Below are 15,219 nucleotides of genomic sequence, written 5' to 3' on the forward strand. Positions count from 1 at the left end.
GGGTGACGGTGCTCAGGAACATGTCCTATATTGCTCTTGGACCGACCTCAATGGATGAGTACATCTTTCGACCAAAGCCACTAACCATATGATGCGAAGCATTCTCAACGGCGAGTTTAGAGCCTGCACAAGCATGACCTGCGACGCTGCGAATACGAAGTGCTCCACCGAGACTTGAAGAGGACTCCCAATTGCAGATACACACTTGATGTGGGTGATCGATCTCGGCACGCGGGGTAGGAGCCATTTCCCGGGTTTCAGGCTTCGGCTCCCCGAATCAAGTGTAACAGATGCTACAATGAGGCCTTTAACTAGTCCAGGGAGTAGGGAATGGTTGCAGCCTCCAGAACTAAGACTCGAACATTGATCCCTACCGCCATCAGCACAACCAGGCCTTACCTCCTCGTTTTTTCCTCGTCCAGTCTCTGCTGCGCAACATGGCACACACGGGTGACCTTCGAAAGATCCAGAGGTATATCACGGGCCACAATGACAAAGGCCAGGCCATCTTCAGCAACGCTTTCGACGAGGAAAGCAAGATGAAAGCCAACGATGACGGCATCGCATTTGCCCTCAGCTACACCACGAAGGGTTTCCCTGTCGACATGACGCATGACCAGGACCTCAAAGTTTACGAGAAGTACTTGAACAGCCCGCCAGGCCTGGTTGTATCAGGTGGAACCGTGCTTCGACACGTCGACATTCCTCCAAGCATGGAGTGCACGATGCACCGGACTGTGAGCCTCGACTACGGCTGCGTGCTCGAAGGGGAGGTGGAGCTACTACTCGATAGCGGCGAGAAGCGTATTATGAAGCGGGGCGACGTTGCGATTCAGCGTGGGACGATGCATCAATGGATCAACCAAAGCAAGACGGAGTGGACGAGGATGTTGTTCGTGTTGCAGGAGAGCAAGCCGTTGGAAATCGCAGGCGAGAAGTTCGGCGAACAATTGGCGGGCATGGCGGGCGTACGTTCATCAGACTGAGGCTTGTATGGCTGGTTTGGGTGGGCGATGTAGATAGAATTCAGAAGGCAGAGAGCTTCGAGCGTCCAGAATTCAGACCTCATTGCCAAGACACTACTGCCCAATCGGTGCCGCAAGCACATGCTCCACTCCACTTCACATCTTCACACATGATTTGCGCAAACACGAGGGGCAGTCACCAACGTTGTTTCCTTTGAGCTTTGCATGTGCGCCATCATTTTGGAACATGACATGACATAGCCCCTTCCGGAAGCTGCGCGACTACGAACAATAGTAACATCGAAAGCAGCAGCCATTGTTCGCTTCGACCACTCACACGAGTCTTCTTCACGTGCCTTATTAGGTCGGGGGCAGAGTTAAGAAGATGACAGTCCCATTACGAAGCTCGGCGCAGGTGCCGTCTGAACGCTTGGAAGAGATTATTTCCGGAGAAGGCCGGATAGAGGAGCTGTCAGATTCAGAACTTGGTTCAGAAGACGAGTACGAAGACATGGGCACAGCAACGCCTGAAGAGCAGGCGAACATTGCTTATCTGGAGTGCGTGCGGATACCAATCCATGAGGATTTGCAAACGAGTACATCGAAAACACAGGATGAGACGCTCAAGGTCATTTTGCCGTTTCTGGAGGGGAACCCCAATGAATTCACACTGAACTCACACGGCATTTCACAACTGCAACGAAAGAAACATGTATTGTACTTGGAAGATGCGCTGGACGACTACCCGGGAGGGTTCGCTATGATGGACGCTTCACGACCGTGGATCATCTACTGGGCTTTGCAAGGCTTGACGGCGCTGGGTGAAGACATCTCCGAACATCAGCGGAGAACAGCACATACTTTCTCGCTGGCTCAACATCCCGACGGTGGCTTTGGTGGTGGCTACGGGCAACTGCCACATCTCGCATGCTCATATGCCGCCACGCTCTCGCTAGCAACAGCAGGTGGCGAAGCTACGTACGGATCGATCAACCGCAAGACAATGTGGCATTTCTTGGGTCGTATGAAGCAAGCAGATGGAGGCTTTACTATGTGTCAAGGGGGCGAGGAGGATATTAGAGGTGCTTTCTGCGCAATGGTCCTCCTGTCGCTGCTCAACCTACCGCTCGAGCTACCAAACGATTCACCGGCTCGACAACAAGGCCTTACAACATTCACAGACAACCTCGGCGACTGGGTGTCGAAGTGCCAGTCATGGGATGGCGGCATCTCCGCAGCACCTGGCAACGAAGCCCACGGCGCCTACGCATTCTGCGGCCTGGGATGCCTCTCCATCCTCGGTGCTCCAAAGGAAACACTGAACAAGTACCTCGACATCCCACTTCTAGTTCACTGGATGTCTTCCCGCCAATGCACTCCCGAAGGCGGCTACAACGGCCGCACCAACAAGCTCGTTGACGGCTGCTACTCGCACTGGGTAGGAGGCTGCTGGTCGCTCGTCGAAGCTGCAACAACAACCGGGATCTGGAACCGCGCGGCGCTTGGGCGCTACATCCTCGCAGCTGCGCAAGACAAGAAGGGTGGCCTGAGAGATAAGCCTGGCAAGCGCTCGGATGCTTACCACACTTGCTACAACTTGGCTGGGTTGAGCGCTGCGCAGCACCGTTACGTTTATGATGAGGGCATCAATAAAGGTCTTGGGGAGGTTGGCTTGGGTGCGCCGTTCCGTTGGAAGGCAGAAGGCTTGTATGAGGAGGATACTATGTGGGATGCGAGCGATGTTGTGGGAAAAATCCATCCCGTGTTCGTTATTCCGTTCAGGGCTGTGTATGAGTGCAGGAGGTATTTTGAGGATAAGGAGGGCTTCTGACATCTGTATATACGACTTCTTATCACCACTTGATATCAACACACAATACAGCTCTGAGCTTGAATGCAGGGTGAAATCTGAGTTGATTCAAACAATATGCAATTGTTTATGCGTCCATATAGACCACAAGCGGCGGACCTCCAACCTTTGGCTTGATGAACGACTTGATCGCAGTATGCGCCGCGCACTCGTTGTCGTAGTAGTCCATATCTGCTTTTGAGTTGAAGACCGTGCGCGCCACAAGTGTGTAGCCTTGACTCCTGGGGTCATCGTACGGTTGATGTGCGGTTGCTTGTTGGATGTATGGTTTACCGTCCTAGTCGGATTGTCAGCCTGATAAAATCCTTGGACATGCACAATTGTGCATGTAGCCCGTCTCATGAATTCTCGGCTCTTGATGTTGGCGTCTGGAGTCGCATTCGTGCGCGTGCTGTGCGGCACAGGTAGTCGATGCCTGCACTCTGCAGCCTCATCACCACATACCCCACAATTTATCGAATCCGACATCAAGCTGCCCGCGGATGCCAGGATCATGAATCGGGCATGAGGCGAGCATTGGGTGAGCGCGAGGCTGGACTGAAGTTGTGGAGCTCAGGGAAGTGATGGGATACCTGACGTGCAGATAGCAGGAACTTACCTTGACAGCGTCCTGGGTCAGGGTAGAGTATTTCTGGATTGCTTCTTTGATGACAGCGGCGTCTGTGAGTTTGAAGAGCGTCATCCGTACAATTTTCGACATGTTGGCGAGTGTGAGAGGATGTCAGTTGTTGGCAAGGCTTGTTGTTGTTCAGGAAGATGTTGCAGTCCGTGGTGCTTTTGTCACGGGAGCTTCGGAGCTTGTGAGGAGAGCCATGCATGGCGGAATATTATGCTCGGTTCCCCTTCCATTGATGACATTGTGAAAGTAACTGAACTAGTTCGTCTGAGAACGTATTTGTCACGATATCGATGCAGGTAAAGATGAGATACCCGTCGGATCTTCCATCTGTGTATTGATTTCACGTCTCAGGCCTGCACCTGGGGGATTGAATCTAGATGCAAGATATATGTATGAGACCTGGTAAGAGAAGCGGTGACAGGGACCATTATTGCACATTTGACCTGGATGAAGCCGTCTATCTATTGGCCTCTATTTCTATACACAGAGATGGTACAAGACAAGGTGATGTTACCGGGGCTTCTGGCATACAGTACACCGCCGATGCGGAACAGGTTCCGGATGCTCTGATTTGCGTACAGTATCCGTGCGGGCTACGCACACCATCGAGCCGTGCACACCCTCACCACCTCAAACACCACATAAAAATGAGGCTGTAGAGCCACCCATAATAGGAAATATCATGCAATTTGTTGGTGTAATTATCTATTAACCTGTGCAATTCTTGTCCTGTTTGTGTTTTTTATTTGGCTTGGTAGTGCGGCCGCTGCGGGTGGTAACCTGTGGAGGCGTCGGGGAACGCGTTGTAGCAGCAATACTACCAGTGGCACCACCCACACATGGTTTTTTTGACAGTTAGCTTCTTAGGAGGGTTACTTGAGGCTTTGCGCTTGCCTGTTTGGGATAATTGTATAGATTTGGCAGCATTGCACTCTGTTTTCTTGCGCTGCCTCTTCCTTCATCCTCTCCTATTCCACACGCTTCTGCTGCTTCTCCTGCTCATCTCAAAGCTTCTTCTGGGCTTGTACTTCCTTATTGTGAGCCTTTTGAGCTTCTATCTGAAGTCGCTCCTGCTTATTAACTTGGTTCCAATAGCAAGCTTCTCGCACCTTGCAAGGGGACCAAAGAACAGCTGCACTATTGTACTCCTTGTGTCATTGCAGGTCAAGCTTCTCCCGCTTCTTGTTTGAGGGCTTTAGTGCTGTAATTATAGTGTGGAGCCCTCTGTTTTCAGCTTCTACAAGCTTGGTGTGTGCTGAGAGGTAGGGGATAATATGCCTCAACTGCTTTACTTCTTCAGCGCTCCAATCCTTCACCACATCCCCCAGGACTTTGATAGCTTGCTTCCAGTCATCAGCATTGAATTGAAAGGCGTACGAGGCTGCTACCTCTTCTTGTTCTTGACCTTATCGACAATTACAGCTGCATTGGGTGGGTACAGGCCTGTAGCTTTAAAGGACTTGAGGATGAGGCCTGGTGTGAGGGCTCGGCTTGGTCCCACCTGAGCTACACCAACCAAAAAGGTACAGTAACCCAATAGATATGGGTTCTGGGAACCAAACAGTATATACCCGTGACACTTGCCTTCTGGTCCAATTTGCCAATGCACTTCATCTGAGAAGCGTACATCTTCCCAATTCTCAGGCTCAGGCCTCTCATGTAGAGGTTCAACAGCCCAACACATACATGAAAAGGCTGTAGGTTCCTTCACTGTAACAATGCAGATCCCCATTGTGCCAAATGGCCAAAAAGTACATCAATATCAGCACAACTGCTGATATTGGGCTCTGCATCTAATATATAGGCATAGTGCAAGGCACCTCCTTACATTCACCCATTGCTTCTGACAGGCTATGCACTTATAGTAACCAAAGTGCTTGGCCATTGTACAAGAAATGGTGCAGTCTGATACACCTGTGATGCCACACTCCCATGCAATGTTCTGCCAGCTCAAGGACCAAGCCTCAAAGCCTTCTTGTTTCAAGAGCCTGTCCATCTTTCTGAGGCCATTGTCACTGATTTTAGGAGGACATCCCCTTTGTTCTGGTACTCTAGGCATGTTGTGGTGACAACGATCAGGGTTGCCTTTCCCAAGTATAGCCCATCCGCGTGCTTTAGAGACTCCAGAGTGCCAAAAAACGTCACTTTTGAAGTAATCAGCTCCTAGCCACTCTGCAAACTCAACAACACCTTTAACCTTAACTTTTTTGGAGAATCATGATGGGTGTATTTTAGTTGATCGCGCATTGTGATGTATAGTAACTATATAGCTTTGTGATGCAGCTGTGTGGGTGTGCATTCAGGTGTGTTGAGAGGCTCGGTTAGTAAATCTCACTTTTTTTGTCAGCCGAGGTGAGCGGCAACTGATCGCTCTTGCCATCTTCGAATCTGAGCGTAAAGAGGGGCAGTCGCAGTGCACTGACACGGCTTCTTCACCGCCATTCTCAGTGCAGATTGCACTGGTAGCCGTGCGTCATCCATCCCCAGATTCTCCCGCCCGTGCTACTGCCATGTTTCGCAGCAACTCAGCAGCTGCCCGCGACGAGGCTGTCAACACTCTCAACTGATTCGCCAATGGCAACGTCTGTCATCAGCTCGTCGTTCGGACTGCTCTTCCTGCGGAGATTTCCTGCGGCTCATGCTGTATGGACCCGCTTAAACCCACATCTCTAGTCTTCCTCAACCGAGCCTTGGACCGACGCCATAACGAGGCCGCTCCTGCGTGGACCTTACACTTGGACCTTCATGTACCGTTGATGTACGTTGCTGGCCTATCGCGCTTTCGTCTTCGAGTTGTGCACCATCGCACTACCGTCCGGGCTTAGCCTTTTGCGCAGCGATCGAGGGCAATATGCAGCCGCCCGCTTGGTGACGCTTCAAATCATGCAAGTCGAGAGGAGCTTCGGCCTTTAATATCCTCCATACATCGGCGATGTACGCATTCAGCTCGGCTGTTGAGCGACTAGGATCCTTTCCGAGCATCTTTGCACAAATTCCACGTCAGGCGGATCGTTACACACGACATTCATCCTTGCAAACGTTCATCGACAAATATGGACTGCAACAGGCGCTCGAGCTATCGCTACACTATCTCCGCAGTGAACGGACTCATGGCGCACGTTCATGCCTCTCCTTCTTCGGTTACGGTTGCATATCGCTCGACCTTCAAAGTCAAGCGTCGTTGACAACTCACCATGCGCCATGCCATGCAGTGCATGAACGCCCGGGCGCAACGACAAATTTCTGGTACCACAACCCCAGTTGCCTTCCAACCCCTCGATTCCAGCAATCAATCGATCTTATTTGCCTTTTGTTGTCCTGCCGAGAAGCGCCTGCTATTCCTGGTCTGACGCTCTGCTCACGATAGCGTGTCAAGTTCCCCTCCACTCATTCTACCTCTAGGCGCGACTTCCGCTGCCATGCTTGGGTAGCCCTGTCGAAATGTTTGAGATCCACAATTCTCTGCGCCTGGTCTCTGCTCCCGTTCATCAACCTGCCCCTTCGTATCCCACACGGATGCTCACCAATTGCTGCCAAGATGGCCGAACTTGCTCGGAGCTCAGTGGACATTTGCTATGCTTAGCATGGTTTGCTCATGCAACACAGCATCATACTACTAGGCTTACCTGCTGAGAGAGTACAACCCGACCGTCACTGTACGTCGTTCTTTATGCTTCTGCATCAGGGTCTTTGGTATGCCGATCTCAAAAGTGCGCGTTGACGAACCATCAACCGCGCTAACGCTGCAGGATAGTGGCGACGGCGAATGATATCCCAGTTGGCGGATACCGGTGAAGCTTGTGCCTTTACAGTATGAGCTCTTTCACTAGGAATCTGGAACCCTAGTTTTTGTTGGCGAAAATGCGGCCAACGCATCGATAATATGGGCCTCTTTGTACAGAGCCGCAAGACCCGCATATTATGCGCTTCCAGACGTCCAATTCATGGCGCTCCTACTGGTCGGAGAACTCTGCATGTTCCAAGATGCTCGCTGCACTCGGCTGCCGCAATAAATCACACGCCATCCCATATTAGATGGATACGTCCCTACCGTCCCATATACCTTCTGCACGCCATGCCCTCTTACTTCTTTCTATCTACAACGCAACACTTCTCCTCACCTTCAGTACACCTGTCACTCTCTCGCCTCGACAAGTGTCAACGCCGTGTTGTACAACAGCAGCCACGACTACCTCTTTCAGTCGGACACGAGGGAGCGCTTACCTGTTCCCGTCAAAACCAACCTCGGTCTTTCCCTTCTCGAGCTTTGAGCTTGCATTGAGAACCAGCATTGCTGCAAATTGCTTTTGCCTACACGCACATAACCGCACACAACCACACGCTATGTTCTACATTATGTATCTGACAGGTATGTACAATCCTTCCATCGCCATCCGCGCCTTGGCATCTCAAGGTTGAACATTTGTCAGACCAGAAGAGGTCGATCTTGCATCAATGTGCCAGAGACTGCAGCATCAGGACGAGCATCGCAACTGCCTAGCTCTTTCTGGTCGTCTTCCCCGAACAAGCGTTATGCATTGGTCCATTTTAACACAGAGATTTGTTTGTTTTGGGATGATTGAATACTGACCATTGGTACAGGTCTTTGCCAAAGGAGACACTGGCCAGACCCTCTTTTCCAGACATACCGTTCCGGGTACGGCTACGGATGCACAGTACGCGTCAACAACCGGGAGTACTCGACAGACGTAGACTACGAAAGTGACGAGCTCGCCAAGAACGCTGCCGCTACCCGAGCTTACATGATCTGCCGCAACTTCTCCGTCAATGATGGCATGTTCCCCGGCCACCGACCAGGCCAAGGTGGTGTCGTTCAGGGTATGCCAGTTGCCATTGGTGCTGGTCGACGCAACACAGCGGTATCGAACGACTACGAGACTGCCAGCAGTTCGAGTGGAGGCACTAGCCCAAGGAACAGCGACTATGGCCTTGATGCTCCAGCGCGTCGTTCGAGCAAGTCGAGCACAAGTTCGACCAGTGCCTGCTACTGCGGTAGGGGTGCTGTAAGGATGTACGAGAGGTGCACTGGATGCCTCAGGGATGCCGGATATCAGTGTTAGGTCTGGTATGAATTCGAGGAAAAGAGTTGCGATCGATCGACGAATTCGACATCACGAACAGGGCTTGACAGATCGGCCCGAACAGGCGATATCTTACGATCACGTGCCTGGATACGGAACCACTTCCGGACCATCCTCAAACGGACCCTTCATGACCAATCACGCTAGCCTACTCCAACACTCGATGAACGGCGGCGACATCTTTTACATTTCCTCCATCTTTCGGGACATGTAATGACCACTCACGACTCTCGTTGGCTATCTGTTTCTTCCCGGCGGCTGCATAGCGATGGTATTGCGCATTCGAGCGTTCAGCGACTTCATCATTACCATGGACCGGCTTTCTTCTTTCCACTGGGCTACACCTCTTTGGGGTGGGCGATTTTGCTTGTTCAGTTCTTGGGCTGGCTGTCTCCATTTCCTGATTGCGAAAAGTTTCTATGTTTCCTTTGCGACGACGACGATAAGATTATGATCAACAAAAGAAGAAAAAGATCACGACCACGGGCCTCACGGCCTCACGAATACCATCACGATAACGACTTTCATAGACCGACTTCAAGTTCAATCTGAAAAATAACCAATATTGCGTGCAAAGACCAAACCGCCTTTCTCGATATGACGGACAAGTACAGTCACTTACGGTTGTGAACTTCACAGACCCACTCTCTCTCCCCTTCAGCACGATCCTTTGTGTTCTTACACCTAGCACCCTTCTGGGTGGTCTGTGAGCATCAGATCTTGGGTGTTTTGCGCGCCTTCTTCGTGCCTCTCGACGACTCAGGAGGCTATGTTGCCGCTCGCCTTGGCGGCCTTCCATGACCTGTCTTCTGTAGCTCGGTAGGTGGAGGCGGTGAGCCAGCAGGTGACATCGTACCGCCGGCAGCTGTTCCATCAACGGGAGGTGCAGGAGTTGCTGCTGGCGGATCGATAGGCGTGATTTCTACCGCTGCAGCGACACCGCTCTGTAACGTGTTAGCAGGGCTCTGGCGGCGGTGACCCGCCGATGGTGCTGGCCATTTCAGCGGACGAATATGGCTCAACAGGTTGCGTCTCAACCTCACTGATCCCACCAAACTGCAACCGCTCAGGGCTCCTTACATGACGCATCGTACTCCTATACCATCTATAGTCTTATTGACTGGTCTCCGGATTGAAAGTCAAAGCGATGCGAGTTCTATTTCGGTGTACCATGCTCTCTTCACGCGAGATTACGCGATCATCTTCTTTGTTTGTTAACAGAAGGAAGTACTGCTGCTCGTCCTCGTCAAAGTAAAGGTAGGCATGTTGTGCCGAAGGTTTTCGAGAGACCATACGTGATTTAGAAAGCGCTGGGCCACCTCTACCAGCGTGAAGCCATTAAGGCAGTCTTTTTCTCCGACCTTGTCGTCGATCTCATCACGAGCTGGTGCTGCGTGGGTCATGAGGATGAAGCGACCAGTTGTTACATCTGGTCGTGCGATGGTGTTGAGAACGCCAGCGATGAATCGTTCATTGGGCCAGAATCGCTCCCGCAGCTCAGCAAAGGAGATAGATGCGCCTTCTTGCTTGAGCCGCTTTGTCACAAGTGCCTTGATGCCTTTCTCGGTGGGGATTAGCTTTCGCTTGTACCTACTCTTGACGGGATCATCGACGCCCGCTGGCGTCTTCTTGGAGGGCTGACGCGTGAGCGTCGCAAAGAGTTCGATGCGGTAGACGAGCATTCGTGCATCGAGTGGACAACGGAAAGTCGTCGGAGGTGAAAGGGGCAACACCATTGGTGCTTTGTTTCTAACCCATTGACCACCCATCAACAAGAATAACAGCTTTGTGTCGCGCGACTTAGATGTCAATCGCTGAAAGCGCAAAATTTACTGCTCGGAACCTCTGAGGTCTTCGTCAACACATCCCAAAGACTTGCCTTACCAGACACACTACAGCACAAGGCTTCAATGAAGCTTCTGGAAAATCCATGGCTCAAATCATGTCGAGTAGCTGACTGTGTCGTGGATACCTTTGACAAAGTGGTACTCAGGGCTCAAGCAGCAGCTTCTGGCTCTTGAGCCTCCTCGAGGACCTCCACGCTAGTGACAACCTCATTGTTCATGGTCGCTTTGCCGCCTGTCTACTCAAGCACCTTTAGCTGCCCAGTCGCAAGGTCGTAGATGAGCCCGTGGATCGTCAGGCCTTGCTCCATGATCGCTATCCTGATCGCAGGGTATTTTCGGAGCACATCGATGGATTGGTGAACGTTGAGTTCAGCGACGCGTGCGGCGCGTACACCGTCATCAAGCGCGTCAGGTTCGGCCCGGTGTTTCCGGCGCAGCCTGTTCGTCAATTTCCTCTCTTCAACATCATAACATGTGCGTGTGCAAAACTTACTCTCGTAATAGATGCAGCCACTTGTTCAGCGTCTCACCCAAGTCGACGTCCGTCAAGCTTTCCGTCGTGCCCCCGCACGTTGTATGCCCACAAACTACCACCTTGTTGACCTTGCGATGTGTGACCGCGTATTCGACGACGCTCGCAGGGTTGATGTCGTCAACGTGTATCGTGTTCGCGATATCTCGATAAACGAAGATGCCGCCGGGCTTGCAGTGGCATACGGTCGTTTCGGGGATGCGACTGTCCGCACAGCTTAGCCAGAGGATCTGAGGCGTTTCGCCTTGCGACAAGACGGTAAATGCGCCTGGATTCTTGGAGGTCGTCTTATTGGCGTAGTACGCATTGCCTGTCGCGAGGCGCTCCAGGGGATCTGCTAGTACGTGAGCTGTGTAAGCAACAAAGCTTGGGGGACATAGAAAGGCAGCGTGCAATGCGTAATGGGGTCTAGAGGACTGTGGGAGGTGTGCAGCACATGTCGCCTTGATCCTTTCTAAGACAAGAAGAAAGAACACCCTCAGCTCCTTGCCCTTTGTATACTTGACAGGTAGCACCCGCGGAGCACGTTGTCTTACTTCACAATGCAAAGTCGCAGTGTGCGACACTCAAACGCTTCACGCTCCATTAACATATCCGACAATACTTGTCACAGCTAAAGGGCACACCTGTAGATTGAAGGAAGTACGGCCTTTGGTTGAGCTTATTTGCGTCTATTGGAGTACCAGACTTTGACGAACAACGTCTAGGCAACACCCATACCTGCGAACACCAAAGCTGCGACGTTCATGACAACAATGATACCCCAGATTACAACTGCGAATGCTGTCGTGATCCAGTGGTTTCGCATCTGCACATATCCATCTGCATTGTCGTCGGCATCTTGCCCAGTACGAGATGCGTTGTAGTCGGATCGCACAGCGACCTTCATGTATTGCGCTCGGCAGGTGAACCAGATGAGTGGTGCGCTGACAAAAGGCAAAATGATACTCAACGCGAACTGACTGCCGTTCAAGGCCTTACTCAGCCCTTCTTGTCCAACGGCACCAGCGATGATGATGGAGGGTGTGATGCTGATCGATCGTGTTATGAGACGGCGAAGCCATGGTTTCATCGTCCAATTTAGTTGGCCTTCTGAGACCATCTGTCCAGCGATGGTGCATACAATGCCAGCCGACGTCCCGGAGAGAAGCAACGCCAGCGCGAACAGGGTACCAGCGACGGGCGCAATAGAGCGCGATAGTAGACTGTGAATAGAGAAGAGATCTGCATCTGTTGCTTCCGATTGGCCATAGATCGATGCGCCAGAGACAATGAGGATGGCGGAGTTGACGAACAGGGCGAACGTAAAAAGTGATATGGCAAGCTCGGCAATACTGTAGGACATACAGTGCTTGATAGCAGCAAGAGAAGGCTTGTATTTCAGTTCATCCGTGAGTGAGTCGACGTCTATGTCATGGAAGGAAGTAGAGTTGTGCTGGTCGTCGTACTCGCGCAGACGCGGTTGGACGATGCCGCTGCCCAGGTACAGGCTGTGAGGCATGACCGTAGCGCCCAAAATACCACAGGCTTGGTATAAGCTGTAGATTGTTAGCGGGAGTGCTGCAGACGGACACAAATCACTTACGCTTGCGACTTGACCAAAGTTGAAGAAGGAACATAACCGTGGAACACTTCGCCCACTGAAGCATGAATCTTGCTGAGCTCAAAACAAAAACAAATCACAACACCTAACACAAGCAATGCTACAAAGAATTCGAAGCCGCGAAGGGCACGCATAGTGCCAGATGGGGAGTAGAAGATAAGGATGATCAGAACGTCCACAATGGATATAGCGCACCCGGCGACTAGAGGGACCTTGATCAAGATGTTCAAAGCGATTGCAGTACCGATAACCTACTCTTGTCAGATTCGACGAGCACTATGAGAGAAAAGACTTACCTCAGCGATATCGGTCGCGATAATAGCTGACTCTGCGAAGAAGTACAGTATGTAGTTCAACCATGGCGGAAGATGGGCCTTGCAATTCTCTGCAAGATTCATGCCAGTGACAGAACCCAGCTTGATGCAAAGAGATTGTAAGAAAATGGCGAAAATATTGGACATCAGGACAATGAAAAGCAGCTTGAATTCGAAAGAAGCACCAGCCGCAACATCGGTAGCGTAGTTTCCTTAGACCAGTCAGTCTTGTTGATGGTATCTGAGACGGCTATGAAAGATTATGCAGTCACAAAGATTCTCTGTCAGAAAACTTATAGAGGACTCACCGGGATCGATATATGCTACAGCTACCATGAAGCCAGGTCCTACAAACTTCAGGTATTTGCGGATGACTTCAATGGCACCACCGAAGATGCCTCCACGACGCCTTGGGTGGACAACATCTTGTTCCACGCTGAACATGGCAGACGGTCTGATAGCTGACTCTGCAGTGCCAGGTTCGGTCTTTCTCGTGGCATCGCTCCCCCTGCGCAGGCCATCGGACGCTTTGGGCTTCAACCCTCCATCTTCTTCAGTTGCTTGTCGTTGGTCTATTGCCATGTCGTCATCCGCGTTGTGGCAATCTATCCGGTGGTCATCCCTAGCTCTTGTATTCGCCATGTATCCTAAGTCTGCTCTTGTCGTCGCATCCGCATTGAGTGCATTGGGGCTTTGATTGTATCCTTCCGGAAATTCCGGATCCGTGCGCGAAGGACAGTTCATCGCAAACGGTAGACGGACGCACGACGCCAGCCAATTCGAATCTCAACACCACAACGGCAATTGATGAAGGGCAAATTGTAGAGAAGAAGTGTGAAGGTGTCGAGACGTCAGAAGATGTCGATCGAATTACTGTGGGGTAATAGCGTCGCCGGATGACGAGGCTACGGGATCGTGCCTTCCGATTACGGGTTTATCAAGGGCTGGACTCAAGTCTTGCGATTCCTCCCGATACAGCTGTATCGGCAGCAACGCTATGGAGAAGCATGCTGGTCAGCCATTGCACAAACACACGAAAACGCGCGTTTTACTACCGTTCATCTTCGACGGGTGGTGTTGGGGTACTGTGATGGTGGTGAGATCTATTGTGAACTGTGGGGAGAAGCCAAGCTTCAGCAAGCCACAACCGAGGAAAGCTTGTTCCGCATCTGCAGCCCTGCGAACCTGCATTCTCCATCGAACACATCCGCGCCGACAATAAATAGACCCAAGCCGGAGAGCTTCTATGCAAACACATGAGCTCCCAAGGGCCTAAATTATATAACAGTTGATGGAGCCGGCAGTATGTCTTTCCGTCCGTCCAGACTGCCCACTTTTCATCGATGACGCATCCCTCCAAACAATACAAAATCACTGCCTCAGAGTTCATGCCCTCCTAACATTCAGCTTCAATGAGGCTCGCGCAACCTTGGGTATCGCGATAGCGCAGTCGACACTTGGTCTTCTCGCATACCACAGCACTCTGCTCGCCTTGGTGAACCCCAGGTCATGAGGGGGTTTGACCCGAATCTTCGAAAGGCGGATTTTCAAGAACTCAAATTAAAGTCTCCAAGCATGTGCCTACAAAGAGGCTTGATCACCGGCAGGTCATTAGGCGCCCCGAATTTTAGTGCAAGAGGTCCTTTATCCCAGCTGCAGGCACAAAACGAAGGCAGGTGGCAACACAACCTCCTCTTACATGCCAACACTTCTCAAAAACTTGCTGAGATCTCACATCTTCTGCTGGTTTCTTCCCCAGGCTAATTTAGACACCTTTGTCCTCTGGAGTTGCCGACACCCAAAGAAGGCAAAGCAAGCGTACAGACAGAACTTTAGCCTCGAATATCAGGGCTCATCATTCGACAAAGCTTGTCACGAGCGCGATGTTACTATGATTTATATATTTTCCGGCCGACAAGCACATAATTCGCCAAATTGCGACCCATCTGCACACCTAAATGGTCCTCCTCACTACACGTTGTGGCGCTCCTCTAGAACCTCAAGCACTGAAAAGTAGTGCCGTGTATGAATCCATACAAACGTTCCATCGATGTTTAGTACGCAACCTGCTTTGCATTGACTTATCAAGCTTCATGTCACGACTTTTCAGATTGCTTCACGCAGGTGTGAACTATAACCCGAGAAAACCATGGAATGTTGCTTAGATATGTACAATTCTTACTATCACATGTTTCACATATGACCATAGGACGTTGAAAACAAGGCTTCCCGTTCGCTCAGCCCTATTTAAGCAGCGTACCGGCAGATTAGTAGTTAGGTGGGTGACCACTAGCGAATACCTGCTGTTATATGTTTTTGCATTTTGGCCTGCCCTGCCCGACAAAGCATCAACGTCCTATATATAGT

General features: G+C 51.2%; 8 protein-coding genes across 8 annotated transcripts; 3 read left to right on the forward strand and 5 right to left on the reverse strand.

The window, feature by feature from the left end:
- Nucleotides 1-65: 65 nt before the first annotated feature.
- On the forward strand, nt 66-1,055 carry BU25DRAFT_415955 (uncharacterized protein). The gene has a single exon (XM_033707657.1). It carries the CDS (start codon nt 438-440, stop codon nt 984-986), a length of 549 nt encoding a protein of 182 aa, XP_033555780.1. The 5' UTR covers nt 66-437; the 3' UTR covers nt 987-1,055.
- An 85-nt stretch (nt 1,056-1,140) lies between these two features.
- On the forward strand, nt 1,141-2,836 carry BU25DRAFT_415956 (terpenoid cyclases/Protein prenyltransferase). Its single transcript, XM_033707658.1, has one exon. It carries the CDS (start codon nt 1,351-1,353, stop codon nt 2,794-2,796), a length of 1,446 nt encoding a protein of 481 aa, XP_033555781.1. The 5' UTR covers nt 1,141-1,350; the 3' UTR covers nt 2,797-2,836.
- Nucleotides 2,837-2,880: 44 nt separating this feature from the next.
- BU25DRAFT_415957 (uncharacterized protein) lies at nt 2,881-3,604 on the reverse strand. Its single transcript, XM_033707659.1, has 2 exons — nt 3,434-3,604; nt 2,881-3,112 (listed from the first exon to the last, which is right to left on the reverse strand). Exons 1-2 carry the CDS (start codon nt 3,533-3,535, stop codon nt 2,903-2,905), a joined length of 312 nt encoding a protein of 103 aa, XP_033555782.1. The 5' UTR covers nt 3,536-3,604; the 3' UTR covers nt 2,881-2,902.
- An 857-nt stretch (nt 3,605-4,461) lies between these two features.
- On the reverse strand, nt 4,462-4,809 carry BU25DRAFT_482495 (uncharacterized protein; the record flags this gene model as incomplete). Its single annotated transcript, XM_033711132.1, has 1 exon — nt 4,462-4,809. A coding segment is annotated over one exon (201 nt), but the record flags the coding sequence as incomplete, so codon positions are not given.
- Nucleotides 4,810-7,798: 2,989 nt separating this feature from the next.
- Nucleotides 7,799-8,535, forward strand: BU25DRAFT_354134 (uncharacterized protein; the record flags this gene model as incomplete). The annotated part of the gene is made up of 2 exons (XM_033703501.1): nt 7,799-7,823; nt 8,057-8,535. The coding sequence occupies 2 exons, from the start codon at nt 7,799-7,801 to the stop codon at nt 8,533-8,535; spliced, it is 504 nt and encodes a 167-aa protein (XP_033555784.1).
- A 237-nt stretch (nt 8,536-8,772) lies between these two features.
- Nucleotides 8,773-9,600, reverse strand: BU25DRAFT_234746 (uncharacterized protein). The gene has a single exon (XM_033701450.1). The coding sequence runs from the start codon at nt 9,428-9,430 to the stop codon at nt 9,011-9,013; it is 420 nt and encodes a 139-aa protein (XP_033555785.1). The 5' UTR covers nt 9,431-9,600; the 3' UTR covers nt 8,773-9,010.
- Nucleotides 9,601-10,639: 1,039 nt separating this feature from the next.
- Nucleotides 10,640-11,279, reverse strand: BU25DRAFT_354114 (carbonic anhydrase; the record flags this gene model as incomplete). Its single annotated transcript, XM_033703499.1, has 2 exons — nt 10,640-10,841; nt 10,897-11,279. Coding segments are annotated over 2 exons (585 nt in total), but the record flags the coding sequence as incomplete, so codon positions are not given.
- Nucleotides 11,280-11,543: 264 nt separating this feature from the next.
- On the reverse strand, nt 11,544-13,938 carry BU25DRAFT_415965 (natural resistance-associated macrophage protein). The gene is made up of 4 exons (XM_033707660.1): nt 13,161-13,938; nt 12,835-13,064; nt 12,521-12,789; nt 11,544-12,473 (listed from the first exon to the last, which is right to left on the reverse strand). Exons 1-4 carry the CDS (start codon nt 13,594-13,596, stop codon nt 11,639-11,641), a joined length of 1,770 nt encoding a protein of 589 aa, XP_033555787.1. The 5' UTR covers nt 13,597-13,938; the 3' UTR covers nt 11,544-11,638.
- Between the last annotated feature and the right edge of the window lie 1,281 nt (nt 13,939-15,219).

This window comes from Macroventuria anomochaeta (assembly GCF_010093625.1).
Source record: "Macroventuria anomochaeta strain CBS 525.71 unplaced genomic scaffold BU25scaffold_53, whole genome shotgun sequence".
Classification (NCBI taxonomy): Eukaryota; Fungi; Ascomycota; class Dothideomycetes; order Pleosporales; family Didymellaceae; genus Macroventuria; species Macroventuria anomochaeta.

What these genes read in the sequence shown, in the direction of transcription:
- BU25DRAFT_415955 (XM_033707657.1), top strand. Translation starts at nt 438, where the DNA reads ATGGCACACACGGGTGACCTTCGAAAGATCCAGAGGTATATCACGGGC.
- BU25DRAFT_415956 (XM_033707658.1), top strand. Translation starts at nt 1,351, where the DNA reads ATGACAGTCCCATTACGAAGCTCGGCGCAGGTGCCGTCTGAACGCTTG.
- BU25DRAFT_415957 (XM_033707659.1), bottom strand. Translation starts at nt 3,535, where the DNA reads ATGTCGAAAATTGTACGGATGACGCTCTTCAAACTCACAGACGCCGCT. An exon ending in TGACCCAGGACGCTGTCAAG is followed by an intron (nt 3,113 to 3,433) that starts GTAAGTTCCTGC and finishes CAATCCGACTAG; the next exon opens with GACGGTAAACCATACATCCA.
- BU25DRAFT_234746 (XM_033701450.1), bottom strand. Translation starts at nt 9,430, where the DNA reads ATGGAACAGCTGCCGGCGGTACGATGTCACCTGCTGGCTCACCGCCTC.
- BU25DRAFT_415965 (XM_033707660.1), bottom strand. Translation starts at nt 13,596, where the DNA reads ATGAACTGTCCTTCGCGCACGGATCCGGAATTTCCGGAAGGATACAAT. An exon ending in TCGCGACCGATATCGCTGAG is followed by an intron (nt 12,790 to 12,834) that starts GTAAGTCTTTTC and finishes TGACAAGAGTAG; the next exon opens with GTTATCGGTACTGCAATCGC. An exon ending in ACTTTGGTCAAGTCGCAAGC is followed by an intron (nt 12,474 to 12,520) that starts GTAAGTGATTTG and finishes AACAATCTACAG; the next exon opens with CTTATACCAAGCCTGTGGTA.